The sequence below is a fragment of the Diabrotica virgifera genome, chromosome 10 (genome assembly GCF_917563875.1).
Source record: "Diabrotica virgifera virgifera chromosome 10, PGI_DIABVI_V3a".
Taxonomy (NCBI): Eukaryota; Metazoa; Arthropoda; class Insecta; order Coleoptera; family Chrysomelidae; genus Diabrotica; species Diabrotica virgifera.
Window position 1 is genome coordinate 152,645,213 of NC_065452.1, and position 19,376 is coordinate 152,664,588.

The 19,376-nt window shown below is 33.0% G+C and overlaps 1 protein-coding gene across 2 annotated transcripts in view; it reads right to left on the minus strand.

The window, feature by feature from the left end:
- LOC114335679 (putative transcription factor capicua) overlaps positions 1–19,376 on the minus strand; it is a 124,586-nt gene that overhangs the window by 23,009 nt on the left and 82,201 nt on the right. Inside the window, exons 10-13 of one of the 2 annotated variants that reach the window (XM_028285957.2) lie at positions 17,961–19,027; positions 6,106–6,288; positions 1,446–1,590; positions 1,123–1,388 (exon numbers count right to left, since the gene is read on the minus strand). In XM_028285957.2, coding sequence (XP_028141758.1) covers positions 1,123–1,388; positions 1,446–1,590; positions 6,106–6,288; positions 17,961–19,027 — 1,661 coding nt within the window. Of the gene's footprint in view, positions 1–1,122; positions 1,401–1,445; positions 1,591–6,105; positions 6,289–17,960; positions 19,028–19,376 lie in introns of both variants that reach the window. The other variant, XM_028285956.2, reaches the window with a different exon arrangement.

The window sequence follows — 19,376 nt, forward strand, 5'->3', positions numbered from 1 at the left end:
GACAAAATTTGATATAAGATGGTTGTATTTTAGGTGTTAGACCATGCAGACCATTTTATACAGAATAACTCTTTTTCGTAAAATTAATAATAAATGAGTTATCATAATTGAAATAACTGAAAATAATGTTGGTTAAGTATACATAATTAAAAAAAAGTCAATTTTTTTTTCAATTAGAAGGATGAAATTGCATATTAAAATATAGTTCTTAATTCCAAACAACTTTTTATTACAACAATTTTCAATATTGTGAAAAATAAAACTACTTTACTCTTGAGTAAAATTCATATTTTTTGACATACCTCGTATACGGCTTAAAAAAAATTGATAACGGATGGTTGTATTTTAAGTTTTAGACCATGCACAACTTTTTATAAAGAATAACTTTTTTTCATAAAACTAAGAATAAAAAAGTTTCCCATATGATGCCGACTTAATTGGACATGCTGTATAATAATTTTTGGTATTGTTTTAATAAAATTTTTTGGAAAGTCTTCTTCTTTTAGTGCCTATTCGTTTCGAATATTGGCGATCATTCTGGCTATAATTATTTTATTAACTGATGCTTTAAATAGATTAGTTGTTGTTGTAGAGAACCATTTCCTCAGGTTCTGTTCCTCAGCCGAGCTACGATCGATAAAGCTTCGAAAAATACTTATTTTGCAATTTGCAAATTTGTATTGTGCACTAATTTTACAATATCTTGAGTTCTAATTGTTGGATTTAAGTTTAGTAAACGTTTCTTCGTTTTTTATTAAGGAAAAAATTTTATTTGAAACATTTTTTTATCTCTTTTAGTTTATGTGCCAAAGCCTTATAAACAATTAAATTGTTTATAACAATTTTTTGACCCCTCGAATCGAAATCCACCCTCGAAATTCGTAATCAGCAGACAAATTTCCATACGAAACCGTTGAGTTTGTCCATCAGAATTGAAAAGGTCACGGTGACCTCTATTTGGCGCCTAGACTAATAGTTTTTGTCCTCCAAAGTTTATTAAAAGTAACGAAAATGAACGATTTTGGAGACCACCGGCTAAGACTTCCCCAGATATGCCCAGTTTTCTATATAAATAACGAAAAGTATTAAAAGTGGTAGTGGTGTTTTTCAAACAAAACTTACCCCTAACATTATCGAAATCTGGTCCAAAAAATTGATTTCCTATAACTAATTTAGTGGAAGCAGCTGATTTTGGAATACTTTGTGGTGTTTCAGCTTCTGATTCCTCTTCTATGGTAACTCCATGTGTGGCAGTTAATTGTGATCTCTTCTTATTATAGAAGACACCTGGACTCGGTATGGAAATAGCACTTGGTGATTGACCTTCATCTGGTTTGAACTGAGGCAAGGCAGTAAATTTTTGCTCAAAATTTACTTGCTCCAGAACCCTGTAAAATAAACTTTTAGAGAGATAAAAATATTACTTCCAATGTATTTAAAAGTACCTATCCATGCCGTCTTCTACTGATCTCTTGAAGAAAGTCTTTTTTGTTGATGGAGATATCAAATCAATATTTTCATCGAGTATAGGATTTGCTGGAGCTGGTAAAAGATCTTGTTCTCCTTGGCTATCCTTGTTTCCAAAAGCAGCTGTTGACAATGTATTCATGTTATTTTACGGTCTACATATACCGGGTGGTGAATTGGAAAACAGGCTATAGGGAACTGAATGTAAAATTCTAAACTGTTGAATTCCTGCTTCACTAATTATTTTACATCAAAAGACATGAGAAACCATTTGTAGAGGATTAAAATCTGTATTGAAAACAGTTGAAAATTTTGTAAAAACATAATTCATTTTTTAGAGTATCAAGCCAAAGTTAGGCCACACACAGTGCAATATTGTGTGTAACGGTTGAGTTCGGTCACAATGAAGTTATTATATTCACCATATATAAACTGTCATTATTTTTATTTTATCATTTACTGTTTAAAAAACAATAAAGTTAATAAGATACCCTCAGTTGAGGAGAAAGTATACACACCCAAACTTATATGGAATCATCTGATATTTCTTACTATTCTGTGCGAATTAAAAAAAAACGAACACACGAAGTCAAACAATATTTATTTTACAGCAATTTAATAACAAATACATAACAATTAAATAAAACAATAAAGTATTTAACAAACAAATTGAAAGTAGTTGTTTTAAAGTCAATAGCATACAAAATGTAAAACGAATAATGTTTAAATTGTTTTTATTTTTTTTTTTTGTATTTTGTGGTAGTCAGTGTTATCACCTCTAGTCCTTATGCAAGCTTCAGTTTGCGTGGTCACGCTCCTAATCAAATTATCAACATTTTGTTGTGGTAGGTTGCTCCATCCTTTAAAAGCAGCTTGTACTAGCCGTGCGGTGTTTTGTGAATTATCCCAGCGAGCTCTAATTTTTCTTTTAAGCATATCCCACAAATACTCTATAGGATTAAGCTCGGGTGAGCAAGCAGGCCACTCCAAACAAGTGATACCTTCTGCTTCAATGATATCTGTAGTCATTCTAATGGTATGTAGAGGTCCATTATCATGCAATAAAATTAAATTTTCTCCTGTTGCACCTCTCCAGAGCCTGACTACAGGTTATCAACATACCTGTGAGCAGTTAAAGTTGATTGGATGAAAATTAAAGGAGTTTTTTTACGGATCACAATTCCTTTCCAGAACATTACACTTCCCCTTGTATATTTGTGAACAGATCCGACAGTTTTCGTTCTTGCTCATCTTCCTCGACCTCTAAGTACACGATTTCGTGGGTCATCTGATTTTTCATCTGATTACATTAAATCCTGACTGTTTTTGAAAATAGCACATTTTGTCAATTCCCAATGTTCCAGTTTTGGTGGTGAAGACACCAATTTAGACGATCAATCTTGTGCTGCCTGGATAACTCGGGAACCCATAACTGTCTCCTGTTGTATACTTCTTGGTACGAACTCTTCTTCTTATCGTTTCAACTGAAACAGTTACACCTGTAGCTTCCAAAAGCTGCCTTTGGAGCTGCAGGTGAGAAATGGTTGGGTGTCTTCCAGCTGATTGGACAATTAAACGATCGTGGAGAGCCGTTATTACTTTTGGCGACTTTCCCTTGATTTATTTTTGAGCTTTCCTAGTTCATGTTACGTAGCATATGTTTTGGACAGAACGCCCTGTATAACGCCTAGCTCTGCAGCTATGTCCATCTGAGAACATTACTTTCTCCACAAGACCAATAATCTTTCCTTGTTGTAAGTTGTATAACCCCACATGACGCATATTTTCGTTTTTGGACGCAAAAGTTAGTTTATTTATTTTCGTTCAACTTGCAACTCAAGCAAATAATCTATACCGTACCGGGCTGTACTATCCGATTGTCTTATATATTTGTTTATTTTCATTAAAAACCTTTAATCTTCGCCACAATAACAAGTTTTTTCAAAAGAAATAAATATTACTTTGAAATACATGGTGATTCCATATAAGTTTGGGTGTGTGTATTATTAATAAAGATAGTTTATTCAATCAATAGTATGCGCACTGTCAGCTAAATAGTCACGTGCGGCCGAACTTTTACACACATACCGACTATGGCAAATGTATTATATTTTTCAAAATTTTGGAATGTGTTTAAATCGTAGAACAATTTTAACTTTTGTTTTCAATACAGATTTCAATCCACTACAAATATAGTTACATGACTTTTGATGTAAAATACTTAGGGAAGTAGGAATTCAACTGTTTAGAATTTGACATTGAGTTTCCTATGGCTCGTGTTACGATTCACCACCTGGTATATTGATTAATAACAATTAAAGAGCTTATTGCAATATCATGGTAAGCCACAATTTTAGAGAATTCTACAGAGTGTACCAAAAAGGTGGATCATAAATTAAATCACATATTCTGGCACTAAAAATAGTTCGAATGAAACTAACTTACCTTAGTACAAATGTGTACAAAGAAAAGTTACTGCCCTTTGAAGTTACAAAATGAAAATCGATTTTTTCCAATATATCGAAAACTATTAGAGATTTTTTGTTGAAAATGGACATGTATCATTCTTATGGCAGGAACATCTTAAAACAAAATTATAATGAAATTTGTACACCCCATAAAAATTTTATGGGGGTTTTGTTCCCTTAAACCCACCCAAATATTTGTGTAAGTTCCAATTAAATTATTACTGTGGTGCCATTAGTTAAACACAATGTTTTTAAAACTTTTTTGCATCTTACAACTTTTTCGATAAAGCCAGTTTTTATCGAGATTTTAAACATTTCTAAAATCCACCACGTATTTGTAAATTATTAATTAAGATTATAGAATATTATGCTCATATTATTATCAGGTCTCTATAATCTGGGTTACCCATTTACAAATATAGGTGGATTTTAAAAATGTTCAAAATATCTCGATAAAAACTGGCTTATTGAAAAAGTACTAAGAGTCAAAAGTCCAGTCTGCGCAGGCAGATCCACCACTGACCACCTATATTGTGTAACACAGTTAATATATCTTTGACTCTTAGTATATATTATATAATCGGTTCATAACGTTCTATCGATAATCGGTTTAATGTTCTCTATCGTAACACATGTCTTCGTTCAAGCCTCTTTCTCTAATTTCCCTATGAGTTACCTCTTTCCAGCTTTTCCTAAGTCTTCCTCTTTTCCGCCGTCCTTTTGATGCCCATCGCAGTACTTGCTTGGGTAATCTGTCGTATACCATACATTGTACGTGGCCAAACCATCTTAGTTGCTTTGTTTTTATATCTTCAATTATAGTATGCTTTAGGTCCATTATCTCCAATATTCTTGTATTTCTAATTTTATCTATTCTTGATATACCAGCAGCTCTTCTCCAGAAGTCCATTACAGTTGTTCTGAGCATATTTTCGGATTTTTCTTTAAGTGGCCAAACTTCGCTGCTATATGTTATAATGCTCTTAACAATGCTGTTATAGATGTTATTTTATTTTTTTTTGGAGATACCTTGATCCCATAGGATTGTGTTTAATAATGCGATAGCTTTCTAGTTTTTATTGTTGTGATGGCAGAGAAAAAAGCAAGTTTATAATTGTAGTGACTTTTTAAATAGCTTTTAAAAGCGACAGGTACGTAATAATCGTAAATGTTTCAGTATCCTAATAAAAAATTACATAGGTAGATACCTACCTATTTGGAAATTTAAAATGAACCTACCAAAATAGTATGTAATGCTTTGATTTACATAATTTGATTACCATCAAAATTTCTATCAATATTCGCCTATATTGTCTTCTTACTCTATGTTTTGTTGTATCTTATTATTTCAATTCTGAAATCATATGATAGAAGTATAACTTTTTACGTGCGTACAAAGTACACACACATTCTTTTTTTTAGGTCTATATACACTAAATGAAGTTCTTTATTGTAGGCTATTTGTTTGTATATTAATTGTGTTACACAATATATGTGATCAGTGGTGGATCTGCCTGCGCAGACTGAACTTTTGACTCTTAGTACTTTTTCAATAAGCCAGTTTTTATCGAGATATTTTGAACATTTGTAAAATCCACCACATATTTGTAAATGGGTAACCAAGATTATAGAGACCTGATAATTATTAATATTCTATAATCTTACTTAATCATTTACAAATACGTGGTGGATTTTAGAAATGTTCAAAATCTCGATAAAAACTGGCTTATCGAAAAAGTTGTAAGATGTAAAAAAGTTTTAAAAACATTGTGTTTAACTAATGGTATCACAATAATAATTTAATTGGAACTTACACAAATATTTGGGTGGGTTTAAGGAAACAAAACCCCCATATAATTTTTATGGGATGTACAAATTTCACTGTTATTTTTTTAAGATGTTCCTGCCCCATGAAAATGCCATTTTCAATATAAAATCTGTAACAGTTTTCGATATACTTAAGGGTTATAAATTTTTTTACGTGCACATTTGTAAGTTAAGTTCAATCTAACTATTTTTGGTTCCAGAATATGTGATTTAATTTATGACCTACCTTTTTGTTACACCCTGTATTTTATTCTATAGAAAGATTTTGTCTTTGTTTGATACACAAAGTAAGCAAAAATGAGTTGGAAAAACTGGCACATGAAAATATTAAAACTATACATACCCATTGTCTGCCTTCTCTGTAAAGGAGCTTTCCCAAGCTGGGCGGGCGTTGGTGCTAACTTAAACTCTTGATTTGTTTGATCTAGCATAAATGTCTCAGAATTGGGAGGGAACATTTCTAATACCGGCGACTTGTTATTATCCTCCCTATGATCATTCGCTTCAGTAATATGAAGTAATGTTCCTGCAAAGAATATATGTTTAGTCTATCAGATATTTATTTTAAAATAAACTACTGAAAATATACAAAACCTAATTTATTACTGAGTGCAACAACTAGAGGTTTTTATCTGGGAGCCATCTATTAGGAACCGGTCGTACTTCGGCCAATTGGATTATTATCATCTTTCATAGAGAAATCATTAGAATACAACAAATCGGCATATTTGTTTCGTGGACCTTAAAAAGGCATTTGGCCTTTGATTCTAATTCTGGAACCCTGTGGTAAATTATTGTCGAGGTACTTGATACTGCTTGCCGCATACAGTTATAGCAGACATATAAGGAAATTTTCTCGGCATATAAGGAAAAGAACTACATGAAAAGGACACCGCACACATCTTATGAAAAATATAATGTCACTCAAATGACATAAAATTTACATGAATAGGTGCGTCCTGAAATTTCAATAATTTGATACAATTGCGCCACCTCTGAATTTTGCTTAATTAGGGCGTTAATTGTAATTCAAGTTTATCAAAATCGCACTTTGAAGTCCATAAAACTGGCATTTATAAATAATATTAGTTTAGCGGCTATTGAAATCATTCTATTCACCACTAGCTTAAGCCGATTAGAAGCGGTACAACTAACCAAAGAAAAGATGTATTTGCATGTTTCGTGGACTTCGAAAAGGCATTCGATAAAGTACAGCATGTAAAATTAATGCAAATACTGAAAAATATTGGAATAGATGACAAAGATATTCGTGTCATTAAAAATTTGTACTGGAATCAAACTGCTACGGTCAAAATTGGAGATAACTACACCGATGAAATCTCCATACAACGAGGCGTCAGACAAGGTTGCATTTTGTCACCAACATTGTTTAATGTTTACTCGGACCAGTTATTTAAAAAGGCACTTGAGAGACAGCCATATGGAATAAAAATCAACGGAGAACTACTTAATGTGATAAGATATGCAGACGAGACAGTAATTCTGTCAGATAATATTGAAGGTCTCCAAATTCTGCTTGATCGTATTCACGAGGTAAGAGAGGAAATGGGCATTAAAATAAACTCAAACAAAACCAAATTTTTAGTGTTTAGTCGTGACCCATATCCCGATGCAAAGCTTCAATTAAACGGAGTCCAAGTTGATAAAGTTCACAAAATGACATATCTGGGAACTGTGAACTGGGAATTGGGAACGGACCAACTAGATCCAGACATAGAAATAAAACGTAGAATAGCAATGACTAAAACCACTTTTACGAAAATGAAGTCATTTCTTTGCAATAATCATCTCAGTTTAGAACTAAGACAAAGAATGGTCAAGTGCTATGTTTGGTCCGTACTTTTGTATAGCGCAGAAGTGTGGACGCTAAAAGTATCGATTATGAACAGAATTGAAGCATTGGAAATGTGAATTCATAGACGGATGCTGAAGATACCCTGGACAGCAAGAAAAACTAATTAATGAAGAAGTACTAAGGAAGGTCAACAAAGATAGAGAACTGCTAAAGACTGTTAAACATCGAAAAATGTCTTATCTGGGACATATAGTGAGGGGAAGTCGATATAAAATATTACAACTGATCCTTAAAGGCAAAATAGAGGGCCGTAGAGGTGTAGGAAGAAAACAAGTTTCTTGGTTAAAAAACATTCGTGAATGGACTCAGATATCAAATGCAGGACAACTATTCCATATTGCAGAAGATCGAGAAGCCTTCGCAATGGTGATCGCCAACGTCGGATAATTCTGATATGGCACGTGAAGAAGAAGACAACTAACCAAATTATACCTACTTTATTATCAATAATAATAGGAAAAGATAAGAGTAAGCCTCTGCCTTAATCCCTCGAGAAAGATTTATGGAGTAAATTGCTGTTATGGGTGAATATTTTCGCAAATGGAGGCTACGGCCCAATGCAACGAAAACTGAAGTGTCCTGTTTCCATCTGAATAATGCCCAAGCCAACAAAAAACTCTCCGTTCACTTTGAAAACAGACTACTCACTCATAACTCAACACCAAAATATCTTGGAGTGACTCTTGACAGAACCTTAAGTTTTAAGGAACACCTACAACGAACGGCAGAAAAACTGAAGACGCGAAATAATATAATCCAAAAGCTATGTGGCACCACATGGGGGTCCTCAGCCTCCGTACTCAGATCATCCGCTCTCGGACTCGTATACTCGGCGGCTGAATATGCTTCGCCGGTATGGCTCAACAGCAAACACACGAAGATCATTGACACCCAATTAAACCAGACAATGCGAATGATCTCAGGTAGAATTCGACCAACACCGAACTATTGGCTTCCCATTCTGAGTCACATTCCACCGCCGAAACTAAGAAGTCATTCTCTTCTCAGAGAATATCGAAAAATCGAGGCTAACCATCAACTACCCATCCACCATGATAAACTTGATATCGAAATGAACAGACTGCGCTCCAGATATCCCCCATTGTTAAGGGCCACCTCCCTACATCAGGAACATTTCGACCTCACCAACGCTTGGAGAAGACAATGGGAGAGCGACTCACCACAGGAATCACACCAAATGGCCTGTATCGATCAGAAACCGCCAGGCTTTGAACTGCCCCGCAATACATGGACGGCGCTGAACAGAATAGGAACAGGTACCGGTAGATGTGCTGACAGCTTGCATAGATGGGGAAAGGCCCTTACTCCTGAGTGTGACTGTGGTGCGCAACGGCAGACCGTCCGCCACATTATTGAGGAATGCCCCCGAAGGCGGTACCCTGGAGTTTTCGATGAGTTCCTGAATGCGACCGAAAATGTTGTTTATATTAATACATTAGATGTTCGTTTGTGATACTTCATGTAATGTTTTATATACTTTTTTTCAATTATGTGTTCTTATTGTATCTATGCCATACGATAAATAAATAAATATGGAGTAAGCGAATCACAAGATCTTTTTTCTCTCTTTGACACACGTACATTCCTATTTGATTTTATATTTATTTTTATCAATTTACGCTCTTGTTAATCAAAATACAGAGTTCGCGCAATGGTATCAAATTATTGAAATTTCAGGACGCATCTATTCATGTAAATTTTATTTCATTTGAGTGACATTATATTTTCCATAAGATGTGTGCGGTCTTCTTTCAAGAAGAGAGGTTAATTTCAAATTTTAAATTAGCCTCTCTGTTAGATCAATTGACATCTGCTTCTTTTTCTTCTCTAGGTTTAAATTTTTTCATACTTTCTCGTCCATTTTCTTCTGTATTCTGTTCAGTCTTAATCCCTCTAAATTCATCCATGGCAGTGATGATCTATATATATTACTCCGGCCAGAATTGCCACAGTTATATAATATACAAGTTATATTTACAACATAGTTTCTTAGAAAAAGAGTTTTGTATAAGGGTTTTCAAATCACTCAATTTTGGAGCAAAAAAAATTTTGGATCTCCGATTTGTCTGAAAATTGGTATATAGCTTCTGCGGGAAGTAAAAATAAGATATTTAAGGTCACAAAATCTTCTTCTTTTTTTCTCAAAATTTTTATTTATGCGATTTTACAGTGATTTGGTGTTTATTTAAACAAATTTGCATTTTCTATCGTAAAGTATCAATGGAAAACATAATAGTTTAATAGAAGGGACTCAAAAATGTCATTATATGGCATTATAACAAGTTACTTTGATTCAAAATAAGTTTTTGATCAAATTTTATAGTGTAGAAAACGTTAAAATACCGTTTTTCACATTTTTCTCCATTCCCAAAATACGTCATAATCGATTTGACTGAAAATTTGCCCACAGATAGCCAAAACATAGGACTTTAAGTGGTGAAAAGGATTTGAATTATATTACAATACCAAAAAAGTTACATGCAATATCATAGTTAAAAATATAGGCGTCTACTGTAAGTACAATTAACTCGAAAATAACGACCTCACGACAAAGATTGTTAAAAAAAATGGTAATAATTGTAAATACGATTTATTTGGAACAGTTTCAGTACCTACCATTTTTGTCGAAAAGTTAAAAATGGCGGAGATATTGAGCAAAACAAGTTCTCCTTTAAAATCAAGATGGCGGCTAACATAACGAAGGAATTCATTCGTGATTTTAAATTTAGGCTACTATTGACTCCCCTAAAGGCTAGAAAAATAAAAGTTTGGGCAGCTCGGCATGCAAGGTCAAATGCTATCCCGACTGGACTAATATACTTTTGAGTCTGATATTACTGCATGTAACTTTTTTGGTATTGTAATATAATTCAAATCCTTCTAACCACTTAAAGTCATGTGTTTTGGCTATCTGCGGGCAAATTTTCAGCCAAATCGATGAAGAGGTATTTTGAGAATGGAGGAAAATGTAAAAAACGGTATTTTAACGTTTTCTACACTATAAAATTTGATCAAAAACTTGTTTTGAATCAAAATAACTTAATATAATGCCATATATGACATTTTTGATTCCCTTCTATTAAAATATTATGTTTTTCATTGATACTTTACGATAGAAAATGCAAATTTGTTTAAATAAACACAAAATCACTGTAAAATCGCATAAAATAACATATTGAGAAAAAAAGAAGAAGATTTTTTGATCTTAAATATCTTATTTTTACGTCCCGCAGAAGCTATACACCAAGTTTCAGAAAAATCGGAGATCCAAAAGTACGGTACAACATAACATAGTGGAAGCAATAAAGCACTGAACCTCCGAAAAAAAAACGACAAGACGGATCTTAATAATTCTTTTTGAATTCGATTCGTGAATGCGCCAGGAAACTTTGTGACCCATAGTCATGATATAATATTGAAAAACTGCATACAAAAAATGCATTCTTAAAGTGCATCTCAAACAGACAATAAAAAAAATTCAGAACTCGTCAATTATCGGCGGAAATGAGTTCAATTTTGTTACTCGGGGTTTTTGGGGTCACTGAAAACGAATATGACGTCATAAGTGATCTCCGAAGTACCTGGTGCCCAGGGTACCTACTGTTTACCTCGTCATTAAAATTCATTAAAAAATTAGTCAAAAATCATTACTTAATTTTTAGGGTTTTTAGGGTCACTAACGATGAATATGACATCGGAAGTGATCTACGGAGTACCTGGTGCCCAGGCTACCTACTGTTTACCTCGTCTTGTGGAGTTTTCGGCAAAAAATTTATTAAAAAATTAGTCAAAAATAATTACTCGGGGGTTTTTGGGGTCGCTAACGACGAATATGACATTGGAAGTAATTTCCGGAGTACCTGGTGCCCAGGCTACCTACTGTTTACCTCGTCTTGTGGAGTTTTCGGCAAAAAATTTATTAAAAAATTAGTCAAAAATAATTACTCGGGGGTTTTTGGGGTCGCTAACGACAAATATGACATGGGAAGCGATCTACGGAATACCTGGTGCCCAAGGTACATACTTCTTGTGAAGTTTTCGGCAAATTCATTAAAAAAATAGCCAAAAATAATTACTCGGGGGTTTTTGGGCCGCTGACGACGAATATGACATCGGAAGTGCTCTACGGAGTACTTGGTACCCAGGGTACCTACTGTTTACCTCGTTTTCTGGAGTTTTTGGAAAATTCATTAAAAAATGTCAAAATTCATTACTCGGGGATTTTTGGGGTCTTTGACGACGAATATGACATCAGAAGTGATCTCCGGTGTACCTGGTGCCCAGGGTACCTACTGTTTATCTCGTGACTAATGATTTTTGACTAACTTTTTAATGAATTTGCCGAAAACTCCAGAAAACGAGGTAAACAGTACGTACCCTGGGTACCAGGTACTCCGTAGATCACTTCCGATGTCATATTCGTCGTCAGCGACCCAAAAACCCCCCGAGTAATGATTTTTGGCTAATTTTTTAATGAATTTGCCGAAAACTCCATAAGAAGTAGGTACCCTGGGCACCAGGTATTCCGGAGATCGCTTCCGATGTCATATTCGTCGTTAGCGACCCCAAAAACCCCCGAGTAATTATTTTTGACTAATTTTTTAATAAGTTTTTTGCCGGAAACTCCATAAGAGAGGTAAACAGTAGGTACCCTGGGCACCAGGTACTCCCAAAAATCACTTCCGAGGTAATATTCGTCGTTAGCGGCCTCAAACCCCCCCCCGCGAGTAATGATTTTTGACTAATTTTTAATGAATTTGCCGAAAACTTCACAATACGAGGTAAACAGTAGGTACCCCGAAGATCACTTTTGACCTCATATTCCTTTTCAACGACCCCAAAAACCCCGAGTAACAAAATTGAACTTATTTCCGCCGATAATTGACGAGTTGTGAATTTTTGAAGTTATACTTCTTTAGGCGCGATTGAGATTGAGGGTGAATTTATTGTTGATCCGCGCGCATGCGCACACCGACAGTATGGTATTGTATTAGTCGTTATACGGGCTCTGATTGGATGTTGAAATGATCTGTCAATAATAAATAATTGTTCAATATGGAGGCAAACAAATGTTGTATAATATATTAGTTTTATTGTTGTGAGGACAGAAACAAAAAAGTTTTATAACTGTAGTGACTTTTAAATAGTTTTTAAAAGCAACAGGTACGTAATAATTATTGTTAAATGTATCAGTATCCTAATAAAAAATTCCATAGGTAGGTACCTATACCTATTTGAACCTACCAAAATACATAGTATTTATGATTAGTATGTAATACTTTTATTTACATAATTTGATTACCATCAAAAATTCTATTAATATTCACCTAATATATTGTTTTCTTACTCTATGTTTTGTTGTAATTTTTCCAATTCTAAATCATTTCAATTCAAAATAATTTGATTTAATTCAAAATGTCAAAAGTTTAATCCGTTTATTTAGTCGATCTTCGCAAATAATGACGCATTGCCTCCGTGGCGAAGCGTTCAAGGCGAATGAATCCCAATACCAACCGCGCTGATAAAAGCTGGTTCGAATCCCAATGGAAACTTTTATTTTTTTTTTATACATTTTATGATTGTAAGTATATTTATTATATAATTTTATTTTCAGAAAATACGTATTTAGTTAAAAAAATTTCCGACAATTAATGTTCAGAAATCATTTGTGGCATTTTTAATGTGTTTCTGTGTGTTTTATTCTTGTATTATTTTAATTTTTGGCACTGTTTTAATAAAAATGTTTGAGAAGTAGTAAGTGTAAATTAGTTTAATATTTAAATAAAATACAAATAAAAAGTATATTAATTTCGTTTAAATCATAAGAGAAGTATAACTTCTTACGTGCGTACAAAGTACACACACATTCTTTTATTTTTATTGTCTGTTTGAGATGCACTTTAAGAATGCATTTTTTGTATGCAGTTTTTCAATATTATATCATGGCTCCGCTTCACAAAGTTTCCTGAAGCATTCACGAATCGAATGCAAAAAGAATTATTAAGATCCGCCTTGTCCTTTTTTTTCAGAGGTAGGGCCGATTTTAGTGCTTTATTGCTTCGCTTAACAATGTTTATTAAAAACTTAATATACATTTTTATTGTAGAATAAAACCGTAGTTAGAGGTTAACATATTCGCTGCCACCTTTCATTCAGTCTCTCGTATGGTGCCACGGGTTATGAACGCCTAGAGGCGTCAGTGGCACATGACTAACGCACGCAAAAAGCGTTTAGGCGCCAGGTGGCAGCGAATGTGTTAAGTGACTAGGCGAGACCTGTTAAGGTTTGGTTATGCCAGGCGAGAGTGAAGCGGTTGAGATTAAATGATTAGGTGATGTTTGGTTATATTTAAACTTTTGGTACTCCGTTAAATGGGACATAAGAAATAATAGGAGACAATTTTAGATGCAAAGAAGTTTAAAAACATGAAGAGCATCAAAGAATATACAACTTTTTTGTAAAAATAATATATGGTAAACATTCCCTTTTAGAAATATAGCAGGTGAACTAAAAATATTACAAAAGGGAATAGAATAAATAACAATAATAGAAACATAAAGAATAAAAAAATCAAGAACAAATAATGCAAGACCCATCAGCAGAAGAAGTAAAAGAATACAGAATCTACAAAAGAATAAATACGCAGGATAAGGAGAAATATTATATAGGGAAGAATTAACGCTAGAAGATAAAGGAAAAAAGATTAAAGGACTTGTTTAAATAAATTTTTCCAGAATACAACGAATGACAGATTAGATTACAACAACAATTCTAATTGGAATATTCGGATGCTTAGATTGGTTAGGGACTGATGTATTGTCAATGCTAACCAATTAAATAGCTATACATAAATGTGCTTTCTGAATATATGAATAAATAAGCTAGCTTTAAAAAATAATCATGAACATACATTATTTTTTGTCCCCATCTAGTACACGTATTAGAAAGAAACGACACCGAAAAAAGGCTGTGAATGAACTATATTTATAATTTTTATTGTAGTTTCGTTATGATTATAACCATTTCTTGTTTTTGTTAGCCTCTCAAGTAAAAATTTTTCGATATCTTACAATTATTTTTTTTGTACTTTTTTATACTTAATAATTTGCACAAAAACCTTCAAATTTAAACCTTTATAAACTTTTCCAACTAACTCCAATAAAAATTTCGCATTCTTGACGACATATACAATATAATTACCAAAGTATTCACAGCAAAAATTTAAGGTATAACCGCCGTTAAAATAGGTAAAATGCCCTCACCAACAGGATTCAATTTTTTAAGTTCTACCTGACTTAATAATATCACTTAATATTTTAGCGTACTACTCCCTCCCTGTATAGGTACCCGACAACGTAATTTTTTCGTTTTTATAATTTTTTTTTCAGTGGGTTGCAATCAATTTAAAAATTTCGCAAAATGCACACGTATATTTGATGCTTTTACAAAACTTGTATATCTTTTATAGACCCATAGGCTGAGTATAAATAACCCAAAAATGCATTCTTTCGAAAAAAAGCGTAAAAGCAACTTTTTTGGGGATGGCTGTAAGTCAATTTTTGAAGTTATACTATTTTAGACACGAGGGTGAATTTTTACATTCCCTGGCGCATGCGCACACCGACAGTATGGTATAGTCGCTACATATTTTAAGTTATGTAGCGCAAATAAGGTGTGCGTGAAAAGAATATATTATTAGGGTTTTTAGTAAAAATATATTTATTATAAATTTTGTGTCTTTGGATCTGTCTTCCTCTGGAATAAGATATTTTATAATAATAGTAAGTATATTTAAAGTATTTTTGTATACTTCACTTGGTCTATTAAATTTGTCAGTATGTATGAGAAATCTTGTAACCCGTCAAAGCAAAGGGAGTATAGCTCAGTGGTAGAGCGTGTTACCGGAGATCGAGAGGTCCCCGGTTCGAATCCGTGTGTTTTCTATTTTTTTATTTTTGGTATTGTTTTAATAAACATTTTTGGAAAGTAGTAAGTAATAAAAAAATATGGAAAAAAATTTTTTTAAGAAACGCATTTCTTTAGTTGCGAGTGACTAAAATTAAAAATATTATAAAAAAATCAACCAAAAAGCAAAAAATAAAAAAACTTGAAAAAATCTAACACATTCGTCAAAGAAAAGCGTGGCGCGTCTTCATCGAATAAACGGTTTTCGCCCTACGCTTTTCTTTAACGAATGTGTTGATTTTTTTCAAGTTTTTTTATTTTTTGCTTTTTAGTTGATTTTTTTATAATATTTTTAATTTTAGTCACTCGCAACTAAAGAAATGCGTTTCTTAAAAACTTTTCTTCCATATTCTTTTATTTTTTTACTTTTTAGTCTTACACCTTTCAAACATTAAAATATATCGTCATGTTTATTAAAATATGTATAAAGCATATGATGTACTAACATTAAAAGTAGTCGAAATCAGCAAAAAATTTGAAACTTTATTATTTATTTATGAAGCTTAACGTAAACAATTAACTTAAAAAGTGAAATTATTTATAGTTCATATAATTAGCTACAATCTGTAAAAGTTTCAAGTTTCTTCATTGTAAAAAACAAAAGAATTTAAGAATTTTCGTTAAAATCGTTTTTTTTTATTTAAACAATTATTAATAAACATTAATTTTTTTATTGACTATTCGTGTATTGTTCCCGCGAATGCATATGTCTGCAAATTTTCAGTCATTTGTATTGAAGAAAAGGCAGTCAAATTAACGTCTAAAGATTTAACCCAAACGATTGAGCTAAAGAAAAGCGTTTAATTAATACGCCAAAACGAGTTCTAATGTTAATTGTGGCACAAAACGTCTCTACAGGTGGTTTTTCTAAGACAACGATAAAAACACGAATTTTTTGAATTTGAGTTTTGGTTGAAGTTTTATTTCGTATCGTATTGAAATTTGACACGAATAAGCGCCGGTTTTTATATAAACAAATATATGAGCGTTCAAAATTAGAAACGTTATTGTTTATTTATGAAGCATAACGTAAACAATTAACGTAAAAAGTGAAATTATGTATAGTTCATATCATTAGCTGCAATCCGTAAAAGTTTCAAGTTTTACATTGTAAAAAACAAGAGAATTTAAGCATTTTTCATTAAAATCGACTTTTTTTATTTAAACAATTAATAAACAAAAACAATTTTTTTATTGACTATTCGTGTATTGTTCCCGCGAATGCATATGTCTGCAAATTTTCATTCATTTGCATTGGAGAAAAGACAGTCAAATTAACGTCTAAATATTTGACGCAAACTATTTAACTAAAAAAAAGCGTTTAAAAATTAGTTTAATCTTTAAATAAAATACAAATAACCTGTTAAAAGTATATTTATTTTGTTGAAATCATATAATAGAAGTATAACTTCTTACGTGAGTACAAAGTATGTACACACACATTTTTTTTTATTTTACGTATTTTATCAAAAAATATATTTCTGATTTTTTTTCAAATTTTCCGTAAGGCTCGTTTTTTGGGGATATTTTTTTCATTTTATAGACTTCAAAATATGTAGATCGAATCAAGGTTTTTTATAGGTTATATATACCTAATTTTAAGTAAGTTTCAAGTCCTTTAGAACATTCAAAAATTCGGCGAAATTTATTTATATACCTTTGAAACATTTTTACCTTTAAACCCCTTAAAGACCATGTTTTTTTAAACTCGCAAAAAACCTTTAAAGGCCTGAAAAGCATGGTTTTTACGGGTTTAACGGGCCCAATTTTTGAATGTCCTAAAACCCAAAGGACTAAGTTGCTTCAAATTATGTATAACCTATAAAAAAACCTTGATTTGATCTATTTTTAAGTCTATAAAATGAAGAAAATCCCGCCAAACTCCTAAAAAAGTCAGAATATATTTTTTAATAAAAAACACAAAATAAAAAAAATACGATTTGCAGCCATCTCCAAAAAAAAATTTATACGCTTTTTCCGACAAAAATTGCATTTACTCAACCTACAAGGGATCATACAGGTCTATAAAAAATAGACAAGTTTTGTAAAAGCCTCAACTACACATGTGAATTATTTGAAATTTTTAGATTGTAACCCACCGAAACAAAAAATAGAAAGAAAAAATGACGTTGTTGGGGACGGGGAAGAGGTGGTGAGCTAAAATTGCGCTGAGTCATATTTTTATTCACGTACAGCGTCAAAAAATGAATTTGGGGTGTGAGGCATCTTGTCTATCTTAACGGGGTACTCTTTGAGATTTAATGACACTGACGTGCCATATAGTGACAAAATAATGTTCAACAAATAGCTAGTTCAAAATATTGATGTCAACTTACCAGTATTATTGCAATAGGAGTTTTTATTTGATGCCATCACAGTACTTTGTGCCGCTTGGTACTCAACTTGAGAAGATACACAGACCTTGTTGTGTGCTTGTGTAACAATCACAGACTGTGTATTAGGCTTTATCAGTTGGACATTTTGCACCGACAAATTTCGGTTGTTGGAGTTGGAAACAGGTATTCCGAAAGAAGGTTGCACATAAAGCTGGACAGGAATTTCGGATGCTGTGGAAGCTATCACAACAAAAGGTTGTGTTTGTTCATGTTCATTTGATAAACAAATGGTGTTTGTTGGCCTGCCTATAACAACAGTTAAAGGTTGTGACTGATAAGTCTGATTAATACCATCGTTTGATTGTATGATATTTGTTTTGACCTCTGATTTTGGTATGACTAATGTAGAGTTAGTTTGGCTAGTAAGAGTGCTAGTTTGTATGGCTGATGAATTAGACCATTTTGAAGCGTCAGTTGAGTTAATGATCAATGTACCTGCATAGCTTTCATGGTTTTCACTAAACTCATTTTTAACTTCCGATTTAACAATTTTTGGCGAAGCTGGCATTGTTTTGAAGGCTCCTCCAGTCGGTTGAAATCCTGATATGCCCGATGGGTTAACAGGGGAATAATGGAAAGGTGTTGCAGTTGCTGTAAGACTATATTTTGGTGTTTCCGTTGACGGTATTCTTGCTTTTATTGGCTTAGGTCTACACGTAACTTCTGTACAATTTGAATTAGTCATAGGACTAAATCGTTGGAAAACACGGTTTTCTATCGACGAGTCCATATCACTTTGAGATTCTGAATCTGAATCAGTAACCTTCTCCTTGCATTTTAAATCAATTTCAGCTCCGGCATCTTCACAAATTACCATTTGATCATCATCTGAAGCATCTCCTGTCTCTTGCTCCTGTACCACTTGCTTGCAAGGTTCAATATTAGGCGGAGGAGGAGATGGCGCTTTTGGACTCACTGGCATATCACCTGGTTCACCACTGTCTCCTGCTGAACTTAGTTTGCTACGTCCAGATCCTGTCGAAGATTTTCTTCGATCTTTATTGCACCTTAAAATAAAAAATCACGTTAAATCTTGCAAAAAAATTAGTACTTCAATTATCAACGGTAAAAAAAAATAATTAAATATTTCTTCTTCACTTTATAAATACCAAGTAATACCCGGAATTAAGTAAAAACAACAAGAATGGTAAAAACGAAAATGAAGAACTGATGAGGGAACATCCATAAACTACGTCGTAAAAATTTTGGACTTTTTAATACCCTGCCCCCTTCCGTCGTAAAGCGTCGTTTACAGTTGACCCCCCCACTCATACCGACGTCGCAATTGCAACTCATGACCCCCCCCCCTTAGTGATTTTTTTTTAAATTCCATGTTATTTCTAGATTTTTTAAAGT